Source organism: Scaptodrosophila lebanonensis, unplaced genomic scaffold (assembly GCF_003285725.1).
Source record: "Scaptodrosophila lebanonensis strain 11010-0011.00,11010-0021.00 unplaced genomic scaffold, SlebRS2 tig00000080-arrow-pilon, whole genome shotgun sequence".
Classification (NCBI taxonomy): Eukaryota; Metazoa; Arthropoda; class Insecta; order Diptera; family Drosophilidae; genus Scaptodrosophila; species Scaptodrosophila lebanonensis.
This window is the reverse complement of record NW_022060561.1, coordinates 5,229,160-5,244,336: the sequence shown is the minus strand read 5'-3', so window position 1 is coordinate 5,244,336 and position 15,177 is coordinate 5,229,160. Positions and strand designations below refer to the sequence as shown.

Sequence of the window (15,177 nt, the reverse complement as noted above, 5' to 3'; positions counted from 1 at the left end):
GCTATAGTTGGATGAACGGAGTTTTAAAGTGATACTACAGTTAAGAATTTCACTACAAATTGAAAGAGAAGTTCAAACGTAATTGAACATTTATTCTGTTTATTCATGTTTATATTTTTAAAGAATGTTTGCTTAAGTATGCTCTGTACATCTCACAAATCGAGGACTAACATTTAACTTCGTACATCTTCAAAATGAATGAAAATGGGAATCAAAACTTTCAAGACTATGTTTAATTCAAAACTTTATACTTAAGCCTCAAATGTTCTTAAATTTCTTTGGTTTTTCTTTTAATGACATCTGTTATTATTTCAAAATTTGCATTATAATTCAAATCTACAAATCAGGCAAGGAATACATCACATTCAGCCTATTTATGGGAATAAGAAAACGTGACGTATTTATCACTTGAAAATTTCCAGCATTCATTTATTTTGTAGCATGGTGTAATTTTACAAAATACTCGTCATTGTTGTTATTATGTTATTGCTTGAATATTTATATGCTATTCAATGTGTGTGCTTAATTAAATTGAAAAATTTAAAAACAAACACTACTCGATATTTATCTAATTGAACAACAAAATTTTGACTAGCTCCAATTATTATTGCTTGAATCAATCGGGTATTCCATCACATATACTGTTTCAGGTAGTAGTAGTCGATGATGCGTTGCGCCTCACGTATTCCACTGGTGCGTGCGCCATCGATGGTGCCGAATCCCTTAAGTGCCGTGGCGTCGCCTGCAAAAAGCAGTGTGGGTGCTATGTCGCCGAGGGGCTCTGCCAATCGTTGCACATCCCGCGCACTGCTCGTCGTCGAGAAGTAGGGTCGACCGCCCAAATAGCAGGCTGAGGTGCTCCAGTTCGAGCGAAGTAGGGCCTGTGGATAGGGCACTAGACGATTGCGCAGGCATTGACGCAATAGAGCCGTGATTTGCTCGAGCAGCGTTACATCCGGAAGCTTTTCAATCTCGTCATAGTAGCCGCCACCCACACGAATTTCAAGTACATGCTGACTGCTGGGCAGTTGGGATATCTCCACCACCTGTTGCGTCCACAAACGCTCCTGACGACCATTCACTGTAATTGCAGGCTCGTCCTTGCCTAGCTGCGCGCCCAGCGGTCGCAAATTGGACTTTAGCCAACGGCTGATGGGCCGCTTGTAGGCTAAATAAATCTTGACTGGATTTCCATAGCCCAGATTTCGGATGGCCTGCAACTTTTCAAGTGGCAGCGCGGGTTTAAAGAGTATAGCCGAGAAATTCTTAAGCACACCCAGGGGCAGAGTGCATATAATATGATCTGCGCTGTACAGAGTGCCATCGAGACAGGCGACGCACTTACGTTCCTGCGGCAATGGACTGGTGGGCGCTCCAAAGTCGCTTAACGTTTGCCACTGGATGCTGCCTACTGGCTTGCCCGTCTGCAGCTGCTCCTTGCTTATGTGCTGGGTCAGTGTGTCGAGCACATTGTCCAGACCCGTCGGCACGTAGAGGGGACGCAGCTCCTGCTGTACGGGACAGCTGGTTATGTGCTCAATGTTTACATACTCCAGGCAGCAGCCGAGAATGCTGCTGAATTCTTTGAATAGTGATTGAAAAATTTCTCGTGCTAGTGCGCGTTTTTCTGGATCCGGATAAGAGTGTCCGACAAGCTTTTCACTCTCCGTTTTGAAGTATGCCATGACATTGTCTAGAACATGCAAATCACCACCGCTTTTCACCTTCTCGCTGACCTTAAATCCGCGGCACAGCTGACGAAATTGCATATCGATAAGCTCCACCATGTTCGGAGGCACCTCCCGCCCTTGAGTGTGTACATAATTGGCGCATTCCCGCTGCTTCAACTGCTTCCGCAGGCCCTCGGCATTGCGTAGCAGTTCGTAGATGGTATTATGTGCGCCATCGATATTCATGTTCACCCACTTGGCTCCAAGTTCGCAGTAAGTATCACCGAAGCGCTTGGAGTTGACACGCCCGCCATAACGATCCGTTGCCTCCAGCACGATCGTGCTGCGGAAACCATGCCTGAGCAGATGCTGTGCCGCTGATAAGCCTGCTAGGCCCGCACCTATTACCACAATTTGTGTATTTTGTTTAGCCGATTCCAGATTGTATTGCTGTTGGTCATTGTTGTTGCTGCTGCTGTTGTTGACGCTGCGACCCATGACCTTGAGTGCTGGGGCATTGTATAAGTTACGCCTCGTCAATTTGTAGCCGCTAAAGCTCAGGCTTTCTATGGAGCGTTTCAGCTGAGGATGCACCATTTTTGCGTAGCTTTCAGCTCCAGCGCCAACCAACGCATCTGCTCGACGTTTTGTTTTTATGCAACAGCGCCTACCATTGCATAGTAGTTGGGTTAGTTTCTCCAGAGAACTATTAATGTTGTTGCTGATTATTGTGAAATATTTCCAAATATGCTAGTTTTATCGAAATACCTGTTAAATTTGTTAAAAGGACCACCGCCTACCGACCAAAAAAGTCCGAAATTAAATTTGTTTTGCTTTTCTGCTAGTGTTGGAAAATTGTTGCTTTGCGCATGACAGTGATTTAATCGCTGGTTTACAATTAAATCAAATCTTAACGGATACGAATGAAATCAATTTTAGTTTGAAAATTAGCTTTCATTAACTAGTTTAACACACTTTTAATCGTAAAGAGACAATTGTAGTTAAACCGCATTCAGAATCATGCGACCTTATGCTCGAGTCTGGCAGCACTGCCTGTATTGCATACCATTTTAACAGTCTGGTAAGATAAAACATCTCATTACAATCGTACCGCGGTTTTAATTTGGCGGTTTTTTTGTGGAATGAAAGAAAAAAAGCGTGTGTTATTCTTAACTTTATTGAAAAACTCTTAAATACTACAGTGTAAACGATAAGGCACCTAAAGACGGTAAATAAATAGCACAAAAATTGGAGTATTTTTATTGCCAAACACAATCGCCACTCACTGCGATTTCTCGTTCGTGCCGTTTGTGAGTTGCAGCCCGAATTGTTGTGTTAATTCCGTTACATCACCAGCTTTACCTACGGCAGCCAAATGTTCCTGCTCGGCCAACAAAGCCGTTAGCTGTGTCCCAATTTCTGTCCAGGCAAACTCTATGTCAGAAGGCTTTGGATCCATGCCGCACACCGCAAAACGCAAAAACAGTTGGCCACGATGCTCCGCCTTGACCATATAGATTTTCTTGCGTTCCATCAAACGCTGCAAGAGCTGTGCAGTAATCTCATTTTCGCCCTTGGCGCGAAAACAAACGAGACCAAGGGCACGCGGCGCTACCAGCTCGAAACGTGCATCTGCCAGGACGAACACCTCGAATTTTTTGGCCAATTCAATGTGTTTTCGCACATGGGCACGCAAACCCTCAGCACCGAGCGTGCGGAACGTAATCCAAACTTTGAGCGCGCGAAAGCGTCTGCCCAGTGGTATCTGCCAGTGCCTGAAATCGGGAATCTGCGTTTGACCCTCGTATTTGTGCTTCAAATAGATGCGATCCACATTGAAGCTATCGACCACCTTGTTCGCATCTCGCAGCCACATGGCGGAACAATCAAAGTTGACGAGCATGAATTTGTGCAAATTGAAGTTCAACGAATCCACACGCTCCAGCCCTCTACGCAGCTCAGAGCACTCGTCCAGCGCAAATGCGCCGCCGGCATATGCTGCATCCACATGCAACCACACATTGTACTGCTCACAGACAGTAGCAAGCGAATCGACATCGTCATAGGCACAGGTGCCGGTTGTGCCCAGGGTAGCTATGCAGATGACTGGTATTAGGCCAGCGGTCACATCTTGCTCGATGGCCGAACGCAAAGCCGCGCCACGCAGTATGAGATCCTCGCCGGCGGGCAGCAGCTTTATTGGCATGGCAGCCAGCACGCCCGCCTTCTCAATGCAGCTATTGCTCTGATCCGAGGAGTAGGCTACCAGCTTGCCACGTATATCACTCTCACTGAGCTCTGGATGGCTGGCGCGAACGCGGCACACAACCTGCTCCCTGGCGGCCAGCACAGCCACAAGCACAGCCTCACTGGCCGAGCCCTGAATCACACCACCGCCGGGACCCTCTGTAGCATGTAGGAAATGCTCGGGCAGCTTTAGGAATTTGGCCAACCAGTCCATGACAACAACTTCCAGTTCGGTGCAGGCGGGACTGCAAATCTGAAATGAATCCATAACAGGTACGATTAGATAAGGTTATATATGAGTCCCTTGAACTTGACAACCTGTTTGTCAAGTTCTTTCCCTGAACTACTTTCACTGCGACGCCGCAGACAAAGCACAATCGAAGACGCTAAACAAAAGGGTCGCCAAACAATGACCTGCCTTTGTGTGGCATAAAATTTCACCCAAACATTTCACCCAGCTCGCTTACCCAACTGAAGCCTATAATGCTGAAGCCACTGGCGAGCATCTCGCCAACAATTGAGGGATAGGAGACACTGGTGGGATAATAGCCGTGCATGTGTGGGGACTGCCAATGCGTAATGCCTGGCTTGATCACACGGTCTATGTCCGACAATATGTCGCGCCATGTTTCTGGAGTTTCGGGCATATCCTTTGGCAATAGTTGCAACAAGTAGCCTGGGTCGACTGAGGGCAGGACATCATAGTCGCGTATATTCTCCAAATAGTCGGCGACGAAATCCACGGCTGCCTTGCCAAATTCGCGAAACTCTTTAGCATCCATTATATAGTATATATAGGAATTAATGTATGTACGATATAGGTTTCTATTTGTGCTGCGCTTTTCACGTCGATTTTGTTTGTTTACAAAGTTCGAAACGTGTTTAAAAATATGCTATGTCTCCGCTTTGTTGCCTTTAACGTTCCGAACTTCACTCTGCAATCGCGCGTTGCTGTCGAGCCCTTTATATATACCCAGCGCCAGCGTCAGTGCCAGAGCCAGAGCCGATGCTCATTATTACCGGTCTCTGTTTCGGCTCTCGAGAAACGCTAGCTAAAGGCACAGTGGGTTCGATCTAATCGAAGCCAGCGACTTGTTTATCTTTCATTTCGTTTAAATTTACTGACTTGCTAAATATAAACATCTAGCCATGTGACGTCTAATTATGCGGAACAATTATTTGACATATTTCGATTTGCTTTTGTTCTCATTTAACGTTCTAATGATATGGAATATTGGAATTAGTGTGGGTTCTATTGGTCTTTCAGCAAAGATTTGACTTGCGTGGTAATGAAAAGCAAATAAATAGAATGTGCTCAGCTAAAAGATGCGCCGTACAGCTATACTATATTTTTATAAGACAGCCTCGACTTATCATGTTTAAGTTATAAATACCCATTGCATCCGTATTATTATTTTGATTTGGCTGTAATTTGTAAAATCACAAAGCAATCAACAATTGATTATCAGATCCAGTGATTGTGGGCGTGCATGAGGGGGTGTGACTTTATTTCAATTATATCACAACTGGTGATATCTAGTATCTGTCTTTGGTTGATAGTTGATTCTACATGTGTTTTAATGAGTTACATTTCTAAGTAACGTAAATATTCTTAGCTATTGTATGTTTTTTAAAATGTGTTCCAAATTTATTTTTTAGTTTGAAATATATATTTTTAATTGAAGGGTTTTATTGTTATTTTAATGTATTTTATAATTTAATTTATAAGTTTTTTTTTTAAGTTTAATTTTTTATTATTTTTTATCTTTTTTTTAATTTTTTGATTTAGAATTTTTTTCTTTCTAGTATTGAATTTGATTTTTAAATTAAAAATTAATTTATTAACAAAAAAGTAATATTCTCATTTTCTTTAATACATTTTTTAATATTTTTCTTTTTTCTAATTCTTTATTGTTTTTTGTGAATTAAATTTGAAAGTTTTCATTGTTTTTTTTCCATTTGATTATTATTCTTTATCTTTAAGATTGTATATTTTTTATTTTGAATACTTTTCATTTATTATAATTAACATTATTTTGTTTTATTATTTATTATAAAATATTATTATTAATGTATTATTTTTAATATTGGAATGCAAATTTAGTTACTATAATTTTGTTTATAAGTTCATTGAATAAGGCTTAAATTTTTATTTATTTATAAGTATTTCTCATATCTTAAAGGGGGTTTAAATTATAAGTCTAATGAAAGAAAACATCGCACACCTTTTAGATAATATGGTACTTCATCAGCGAATTGTGTTCAGCTTCAAGAAACTAATCTAAGTATATACGAACGAAATCCTGAAGCAGTCGGTCAAAATATTGCAGTAGAATATAAAATATTTATTGGTTCGATAGCACACTTTTCAAGTGTCTGTATTTTCTAAAGTTTGTTTTAAAATAAACTACTAGAATATTATTATAAGCACTTTTAAAGAAAGATCATTAATCTGTATGCGTCAATTAAGTTCATTATTATGTCCAATTAAAACTAACTAATTCAATATTTATGAAGCAATAAATGGAAAAAAGCACAAACATAAATAGATTTATGTCGGTGGCAGTACGCGGACGTGCGTACGCCAGTTGGTTTAGACCAATGGTTAACCAAACTATGAACTATCAGAGTAAACTTCAATTAGCATCAGTTGCTAGTCGCTGATAAAAAAAAACCAAAACAAAACAGCGCTCTTTTAACAACCTCTTGACAACCAGCTGTGCTCTTAACTGGTTGCGAACGCTCTCTTAGCCAACTGACAACTTGTTCGCTTGGGCTTTAACTTAAAGAGCTCTCATTTTTGGGAGATTTATGCCCACCAGTTAGTGCTTTTTCTGAAAATTATTAACGTTTCAACTTGTACATAGTTTATTTTAATTGTGCATCTAGACACATTAGATGGAAATTAACTTCTTGTTGGTGCACTAGGAACCGAAAACTAAATAGGAGTTAAGAAGGCAGAATTATTCTACATCGCCAATAAATAGCGTGTGAGAAATGTGATAGTATGTTAGTATATACAAGTAGTACGAGGGACAGTACAGGACGGATCCTGACTCTGTAACATTTGTTGATATGCTGGTGAAACTTACCCAACTAAAGCCTAGAACGCCAATGCCTGCGATTAGAAGCTCGCCTATGATCGAACCTGCGGATGTGGATGACGGATAGAAGGCATTGAAATATGGCGATTGCCAGTGTGTTAGTCCGGGCAATATAATGTGTTCCAGGTCCTCTAGGACGGCGCGCCAGCTTTCAGCCTGCTCGGGTATTTCTCTCGGCAATTGATTAACCACTGAATGTGGTTCCACGCTAGGCAGCACATTTCTGCAAACAAGGATAACGTTTAGAGTATAATAGTAGGTCTTAAGCTTGATGGGTCAATTTTAATTTATGTCCAAAACAAAGTTTTTTTTTCATAGTTTTTCATTTTTTTTTTTACATATATTATATATATATTATATTTTAAAGTATAATATATATTTTTTTAGAGAAAGTAAAGCAAAAATGTGCCGATGCAAAACGTTAGAAAAAACGTTGGAAAGATGGATAGCAAGAGCTTTCTTGAATATTATGTCTGCCTGCCAAGAAAGTTTCGTTGAATTAAAACGAATCATTGATCGACGGCAGACGAAAATATTGAAAAAAGTCAATGTATATCTCATTATGTAAAAACTATTCTTAAAATGCTTTATCTAAGGGGTATCCGAGTTACATGTATACTGAAATAGCAGTTGAGTTAATTTTTTGATAGTCATAGAGGCTTTCATTATTGCTTTCATTTTAAAAAAGTCCATTTAGAGTTGTTTCATTTACATAAATATTATTTAATCAAATATTGTAGGAATTATGATAATATTTACTATTATCCTCACGATATCATAAACAAATTTCGTTACATTTTAATTTAAATTAATTTTGGAAAATTTTAAATTAAATTAAAATTAATTTAAACCTTCTTACAAGGGTTTGATATGTTTTTACATTTTTTTTCTTTGGATTTCACTTGACCTTGGAATGAATTCTTTAAAATTGAAGACAAAACATTTTATTACATAATTCAACAATTTATAACTATTTGCAACCAATTTATTAAAAAGTTGTACAAGGAACAGTATTTTGAACCAATTTGAAATGCAGTTCAATTGCAGTTCGAATGTGTTAGGAGTCCAAGGATTACTTAAGAAATAGGCAAGTCTTTTGAAACTCTCACAGATACACAAACACAGACACATATAGATAGTACACACCTCTCACGTATATTTTTAATGTAGTTGATGATAAACTCAATGGAGGCGTGACCAAATTCGCGAAACTCATCGAAGTCCATATTAGGGCATGTACACAATATGTTTTTATATTGATAAATATATATAGATAGATATAAATCCTGTATGCACTATACACCAAAACACTCAATGGATCGTTCGTTCGTTCGTTAGTTGCGCTGCTGCCGATTTGCACTTCTGCACCGTTTACATTCGAACTTACAAATGAACTCGACGAATTTGTCAAAGCCTCAATTAAAACGAATCTTAAGCGCTTCAGGCCTACGCGCGCGTCGTTGGTAAAGACTTTCAACCATGTAGACATACATATAAAAATAGTATTCATATGGGTAGGGTCAAGAGACGGCGACTATGTGTAAAAATGTGCACAGCCAGCAAGTTTTTCAGTGGGCCAAATGCAGGGAGACCATTGCCGATCCATTGCCCAGATTTATGTAACTGTGTGGCTATGACGACGAGCAGAAAACAGAAAACACGTTAAGAGTTCATAAACGTAAAATCGGAAAAATAAAACCAAATGAACCAACAGACAGCAAAAATAACTCCAAGATAATTTGATGAAATGCGTTTAATTGACACCACATACACAGACAGAAAACGATTGGTTGAAATAATGCTAAATTTTTGCAGACATTTTTGTAACTTCTTAATAAATTATTATTAATAATTATTATTTGTCTTCTTATGTATTGAATTTTTTTAGCTTAGTATATAAGTTTTATTTAAATCATTTTAATTCCAGTATGAATTTCAATTTATATACATATTTATTTTTTATGATTATCTTATTTTACTTTTTTTCAAATTTTTACTACATACATTTTTTATTTAATTTTATTCAATTTGGTTTTATTTTGATTAGATGTATTTAATTATATTAGTTCAGTAGTTTCTTAATTCATAAATTTCAATTTGGTAATTTATTATATTTGTATATTTATTTTATACATATGCTTATATTTAGTTAAATTATATTTGTCTTATTTATTTTAGCTGTTGATTTATTTTACTTAGTTTTTATGTTAAACATTTTATTTATACTTATTTATTCTATTTATTATATGTTCTATTAATTTTAAATTTAATTAATACCATTAATTAGTTTTATTTATTTTAGTTCTTAAATTGATTTGTTTCAACTTTATTTATTTGTTTAAATGATTAGTTTACGTAGTTTTTTAAATAGTACGTTAATTTTATTAAAATATATTTGTTTAGGGATTTGTATCTACAATTTTGGAATTTTCTTTATATAACAAAATTTAAAAAGAGAATAGTGAAACAAGAGAATATTATGTACATATTTAAAAAAGGAATATTACTTTAAGCGCCAATCAATTAAAATGTGAATATTTTCTCTCACTGCACTATCAACACACCGCATTGCACTGATGCCATTTGTTTCTTTTATTTAGGGTCTAATCTTCCCATTTAAACTAAAATCCGGTTCATCATTGACTGGTCCAGCGCAGCCATTTGGCAAAAATAGTTAAGTAGAAAATAGTAAACATTTAACAGCTTCATTACACATTTGACAGATATTTAGACAGGGCCCGAGGCCGTTCCCGCGCCCAGGCATGCAGTTAACAACAATAGTGTTGAGTTTTAAATTTGAAAGTCAAAGTCGTCGAGTTGTTGATTTTGTAAGCCCAGCTCAGGGCAGCGGAAGTGCAGCAGCACGCTGACAAGCGACCACTGTCCACTGTCCCCTGACCACTGACAACTGGTCGTGAGTTGGTGGTCAATGGTCGGTGCATGCGTGTATGCAGCAATGGTCTAGCTTTGCATTTCATCAGCCAATGTTGTTTGTGTTTTGGTTTGTGTTCAAAATTTCAGGGTCACGCTCTACATTTATGCTGATGTTAGCCTAATTTTTGGTGTTTGGCTTATTTACTATACACTGTAAGAAAGGTTGTCCTAGTGGGGCTACTTTGGTCGATATAGGGAGAGAGCTTCTAATATCTAATTGATGCTGATGTTAGCCTTATTTTGGGTTAGTGTTTGGCTTTTATACACTGACAGAAAACTGGTGGAACTACTTTAATTGATTCAGAGATGGCTTCTAACATGCTGCACATTTATACTGATTTTAGCCTAATTTTGTAATTGGATAAATTTTTGACTTATGCACACTGAAAGAAAGAGACAACTTCTTAATGACAAATCTGATTACACTTTCCCCTCTCGGCAAATTAATATACTGTTCGTATGTCGATTTTACATCCCATAGGAACATTTAATAAACAAATAAAAAAAAAAATTTATAAAATCGCCGCACCTTCTGTGGATGGGGGATCCTGCGACTTCAACAAAGAATCTTAATTTGTGAATATATTCACAGTGCAACCAAAACTCATAATTTCGAGCTCCATTCAGTCTTTTAACTACAATCGTGTTATTTTTGCATATAATCTGACTATATACGAGATTCTCATATTTTATCTGCTTGTAATACAAATTAATATGAAAAAACCATAATTTTTTTTGTTCCTGTTACACGAAAATCTGACCTAAATTATAAAAACACTTTGCTAAAAGTAATGAAACGAAACATGCATTACAAGTTCAGATTGTATGTGTTTATGGAAAGCTAATGGCTCTATTCATTAACAAATGAATCAAAGTTTCATAGTTTTTCAAACCCAGTGAACGAGATATTAATTTATTGTTATTTGGATATTTTCTCGATATAGAAGTTTAAAAAACAAAATCATAATAATAATCCACTCCATAACACTTTGCAAAATACTTCGAATTTAATACCCGACTATTGCTGTTACTACTTATTTGTTGAAATGCCAAGTTTTGCACTAATACGTCAATTCTAAGTGATGTTACAGTCATGAATGTCCATCTTCTGTCCGCAGTTGTTGTTACTGGCACCAGCAATTTAGTACGCTTACACCCGTATGTATATAATACGTTCCTCCGAAGTAAAACGGAAAAACGGATCGGTATACATTGGAGTTACTTAGGTTGGAAGCATGGCAGTAGCCGAGCATCAGATTTTATGTATGTAACTCCCACAATTTTACTAATATACGAGAATTAATCGTTTGGCATTCATTTGAGTATAATTTCTTATTGACCGATTATCATTTGATACTTATATCAATTTTTGGCTGTAGATCAATTATGATTGGGTTCGATTTAAGCGCACTCCAGTAGATGTTGCCTTAAACTTATCAAGTAGGTTTCGATATGAAAGTTAAGCTCCTTTGGCATTCAATGCCAACTGCCATTTTGCTATCAGTGGTGGTATGTATTTATTAATACATGTATGTATGGAAACTAAAGTGCTTAATGCAAATTCCTTTTGTCGTGCTTGTTGTTATTATTGTTGTATTCCTTTGGCCAAGGTGTCGGAGCTCGCAGCTGTTTGTTAGGCAGTGGCAGCTCCGCTTGGCTGTCGACGCTGACGTCGCTGCCACTGCGGATTCAAAGTGTTTGGCTAAGTATTTGGCGCGCTATAAGCGCCTCATAAATAAATGCGAAAACAAAAATGTGTTTTGCAGATGAACAAATGGACGAGACAGACAGACAGTCAGACAGACGAACAGACAGATAATGCCTAACGAAAAGTCTTGCAGATACAGCAGCAGCAGCAGATATTAGCAGCAGCAACAGCAGTCGAGGAAGTTAATGAACAGGGTGATTCGGGTATCGATTTCCCCGCCAACTCTGCTTGACGGCACTGCGCAGGCGCTGGAATGAGACTGTAACCCTTGTATAATCGAACGAAAAAGCAAACAACAACCGCCCAACCACCCAAAACATTTCGTTTAATGGCGTCGCTGTCGTCGTCGTCGCTTTGCCTCGATAAGATAAAAACTTCGCGCATGTCCGAAAAGGCAAACGCAGTAAAGTCCCCTCTTTGTAGCTGTTCTTGTAGTTGCTATTGTTGTTGCTTTTATCAACGATTTCCAATGTTTTCAATACAAAGGGGCGGCGCTTAGTTGCCTGGAAACTCCTAGGCGTATTTGTTCATATTCTTGTTGTTGCTGTTGTTGTTGTTGTTATTATTGTTGTTGACCGCGCGTATTGACTTGGACTTTTGAGTTAAGTTTCTCATATTTGCGGCGCTGCCGTCACTGCCGTTGCTGTTGCCACCAACTTTTAAGTGCTGTTGACTGTTGTTTTGGGGCCAGCGAAGGTGTCGCCAGGCAATAGCAATTTGTTGTTGTTGTTGTTGCTGTTGTTGCCAATGCTGCCACAGCATTTTTGCAAACATACATAACTTAAAATTCTTGAGCTGAACAGAAAACTTTCGCACAAAACTTTTTACGTATTACAAATAACTTTTACCAGTCGCAAAAGGACTGAGTTGGGTAGCAAGACGAAATGCGCATGCCAAAAAAAATAAGTAAAGTAGCAACGTTGTCGTTGTTGTTTTTATTTTTGTTGTTGTCGCTGCCGCCATTGTTGTTCTGCCTGCCTGGCTGGTTGACTGCTGGCTGGCTGGCTAGCTGAGTGCATTTTACCATATCATTTGTGTCACATTAAGATCAATTGGTAAACACGGACATGCACAAGCACACATTTGTATTGGCATCTATTATACACATCTATATGAGTGTGTGTATTTGTATGTTTGTGTGCAGCCTGTGACGTCGCCGCCAACGTCGCAGCGAGAAAAAGGCAAACGGCATGAAAAGTATCGTAAAAGTCAAATAAAAAGCTCACACAACAACAAAAACAACAAGTACGTAACTACCAGTAACGGCAACAACAACAACAAAAGCAATGAACAACAAAAATAATATAAAAAAAAAGAAAATAATGCAATGGTAAATACGAAAAACTGCAAAACGTCGCTAGCCAAGGCAGTCAGCCAGCAAGCAAGCAGGCAACCAACAACAGAGTTGCCTACAGTTGGCCAGAGTTGCCCTGCCCTGCCCAGACAGAACAGACGGATGTGCGAGTGAGTCTCGCGCGACTGACAGACACAGACGCGCGCAAAATTTCATGCCCGAAAATATTTTCCAAAGAGCGCGTCGCGTTTTTTGCCGTCGCTATCGTCATCGCCATCGTCATCGTCGGCAGCAACATCACGCCAACGTCATTGCCGTCGTTATTTGTGTTAGCCGTCGCCATTTTGTCGCAATTGCCGTCGCAAAATGGCGTTTCAGCTTGTGTTGTGAGCAAATAAAATACAAACAGCAAAATTTAAAATATTTAATAAAATGTTTAATAAGTAATGTGAATGGAATGTGAGAAATCTAGAAATATCAAATCGACGAAATAGCATTTATAATTAAGTGTGAGACATGAAACTTTTTGTAACTAAAGCTGAAGTAAGGTTTTCGAAGTATATTAATAATAATAATTGGCTTATCAGTTGTGCATTGGACGCATTTAAATGCATATTCGATTTCAGTTATACATTTTGCAATTATACTGTAAAAAAAAAACCCAATTATCATATGGATTGTCCCAATATAAACTAAATAGTTTCGAAACTTTTAAATGTTTAACCTGAAGTCAAGATAATAAATAATGTTCTCTAGTTAAATTAACAAATTTTCAGTTGCAGCTTGATTTTTTGGCTATGAAATGAATAACCTGAGTGATGGCAAATAGAAGAGATTAATCGTGTTTAACTCGTTTTTGAAAATTGTTTTTTGCCGTTGTAATTTTTAGTTTTTTTTAAGCCATAATTTTTGACATATAGTAAGCTGATTAAGAAACTTGTATATATGTATATTTGAGTAGAATATTAATTTGTTTGTCCAAGGAAATAAATTAATCAGACAGAAGGAAACGTGACAAATCCCACGAAGGGTATATTTTCTTGATCAACATGCCAAAACAAGTCGGTTTAGCTTACTTAGATAAGGTTGTCCCTTATTCAGAATATACTTTGAAAGACCACGAAAAGTTAATACTAAACGAATTTGTGTTAGTATTGTTTTGTAAGTACTACTTCAGAATGAAATGACGTTAATGTCTTCACGGTCTACTTGTAAAATTTTGAAGTATATAGTCACGTGACTATCTCTAGTGGCAAACCATTTAAATGATACACTCTGCAAATACTTGTATAAAACAGATCTGTTTAGTAATATGCAGTTTATTTAATTTCCTTCTAATAAAACTCTTTTATCACATAGCAGCATGTACCAAAATTCTCAGTATTGTCGCATACCTCTGACTTTTCCATAAGTACTTCCGCCAAACTTCCGGTGTCAGCTTATTTCGAGATTCTGAACATGCTGTATTTGTCTTCAAATCTAATCTACAAATGCTGTACAAGTTAAAATACAGGTGCTGTGTGCTTCAAAAGTGTTAAATTTTTACGATATAACTGTATTAAAATATAAAATATGACTTTCGAAATATTGAAACATACCGTTTTGGAAATATAATGGATAAATCAGTAATGTCACTTCAGGGCCCTTTATACATTTTTGAATCAAGCTTTGGTATTTCTTGATACGATTCACAAGTGATAAAAGTTCTGTTTTTACTTGCCACGTACGAGTAACTCAACTCGTTACAATACCAGACAAGTTGTCGTTACGCCGCCATCAGTGATAAAGAGCAACACACCTAACGTAAATGTTTCCTTCAAACTATAGTCAGCTAATATTATGGTATTTACAAATCATTTTACTGAAGAAGACAGACAACGCTCGAGAACAACACCTGAAATATTGAGAGATTGCAGGGTGTATCTTAAGATTAAGAGGGTAGTTTGACAAGTCTATGTACACCTTTCCTAAACTAAAACATACAGTATTACAATTTTTACAAAATTAAATATTTAATTCATATTTTATTAGATTAGGTCAGTGTATTTTCCAATATCTTAACTTCAAAATTATTTGATTTTGTGAATGATTTGAGTTTTACAAATTTAATGTGGTTTATTGATCAAATTTATTTTTTTAATTTTCTAGAGCTACGAAATACATTACACTTGTAGTTCTATTACTGAAAATAAAATTGTTATATAAACGATCACTAAATAA

At 37.3% G+C, this 15,177-nt stretch overlaps 2 protein-coding genes across 3 annotated transcripts; both read right to left on the bottom strand.

Annotated features, from left to right (window-relative positions):
* Nucleotides 1–400: 400 nt before the first annotated feature.
* LOC115625768 (protein anon-37Cs) lies at nucleotides 401–2,497 on the bottom strand. The gene is made up of 2 exons (XM_030520934.1): nucleotides 2,439–2,497; nucleotides 401–2,376 (listed from the first exon to the last, which is right to left on the bottom strand). The coding sequence occupies exon 2, from the start codon at nucleotides 2,265–2,267 to the stop codon at nucleotides 633–635; it is 1,635 nt and encodes a 544-aa protein (XP_030376794.1). The 5' UTR covers nucleotides 2,268–2,376; nucleotides 2,439–2,497; the 3' UTR covers nucleotides 401–632.
* Nucleotides 2,498–2,829: 332 nt separating this feature from the next.
* Nucleotides 2,830–8,363, bottom strand: LOC115625769 (3,4-dihydroxyphenylacetaldehyde synthase 2). Of its 2 annotated transcripts, XM_030520936.1 has the most exons (3): nucleotides 8,168–8,363; nucleotides 7,010–7,244; nucleotides 2,830–4,170 (listed from the first exon to the last, which is right to left on the bottom strand). In XM_030520936.1, the coding sequence occupies exons 1-3, from the start codon at nucleotides 8,245–8,247 to the stop codon at nucleotides 2,953–2,955; spliced, it is 1,533 nt and encodes a 510-aa protein (XP_030376796.1). In that variant the 5' UTR covers nucleotides 8,248–8,363; the 3' UTR covers nucleotides 2,830–2,952. The 2 variants fall into 2 exon arrangements, with proteins under 2 accessions (XP_030376796.1, XP_030376795.1); XM_030520935.1 differs by lacking the exons at nucleotides 7,010–7,244; nucleotides 8,168–8,363 and adding an exon at nucleotides 4,385–4,699.
* Between the last annotated feature and the right edge of the window lie 6,814 nt (nucleotides 8,364–15,177).

Bases quoted from the DNA above. Each gene is read 5' to 3' on its own strand.
- LOC115625768 (XM_030520934.1), bottom strand. From the start codon at position 2,267: ATGGTGCATCCTCAGCTGAAACGCTCCATAGAAAGCCTGAGCTTTAGC.
- LOC115625769 (XM_030520936.1), bottom strand. From the start codon at position 8,247: ATGGACTTCGATGAGTTTCGCGAATTTGGTCACGCCTCCATTGAGTTT. The intron at 7,245-8,167 runs GTGTGTACTATC...CCTTGTTTGCAG, and splicing joins ATTAAAAATATACGTGAGAG to AAATGTGCTGCCTAGCGTGG. The intron at 4,171-7,009 runs GTAAGTTTCACC...GATTCATTTCAG, and splicing joins GCGTTCTAGGCTTTAGTTGG to ATTTGCAGTCCCGCCTGCAC.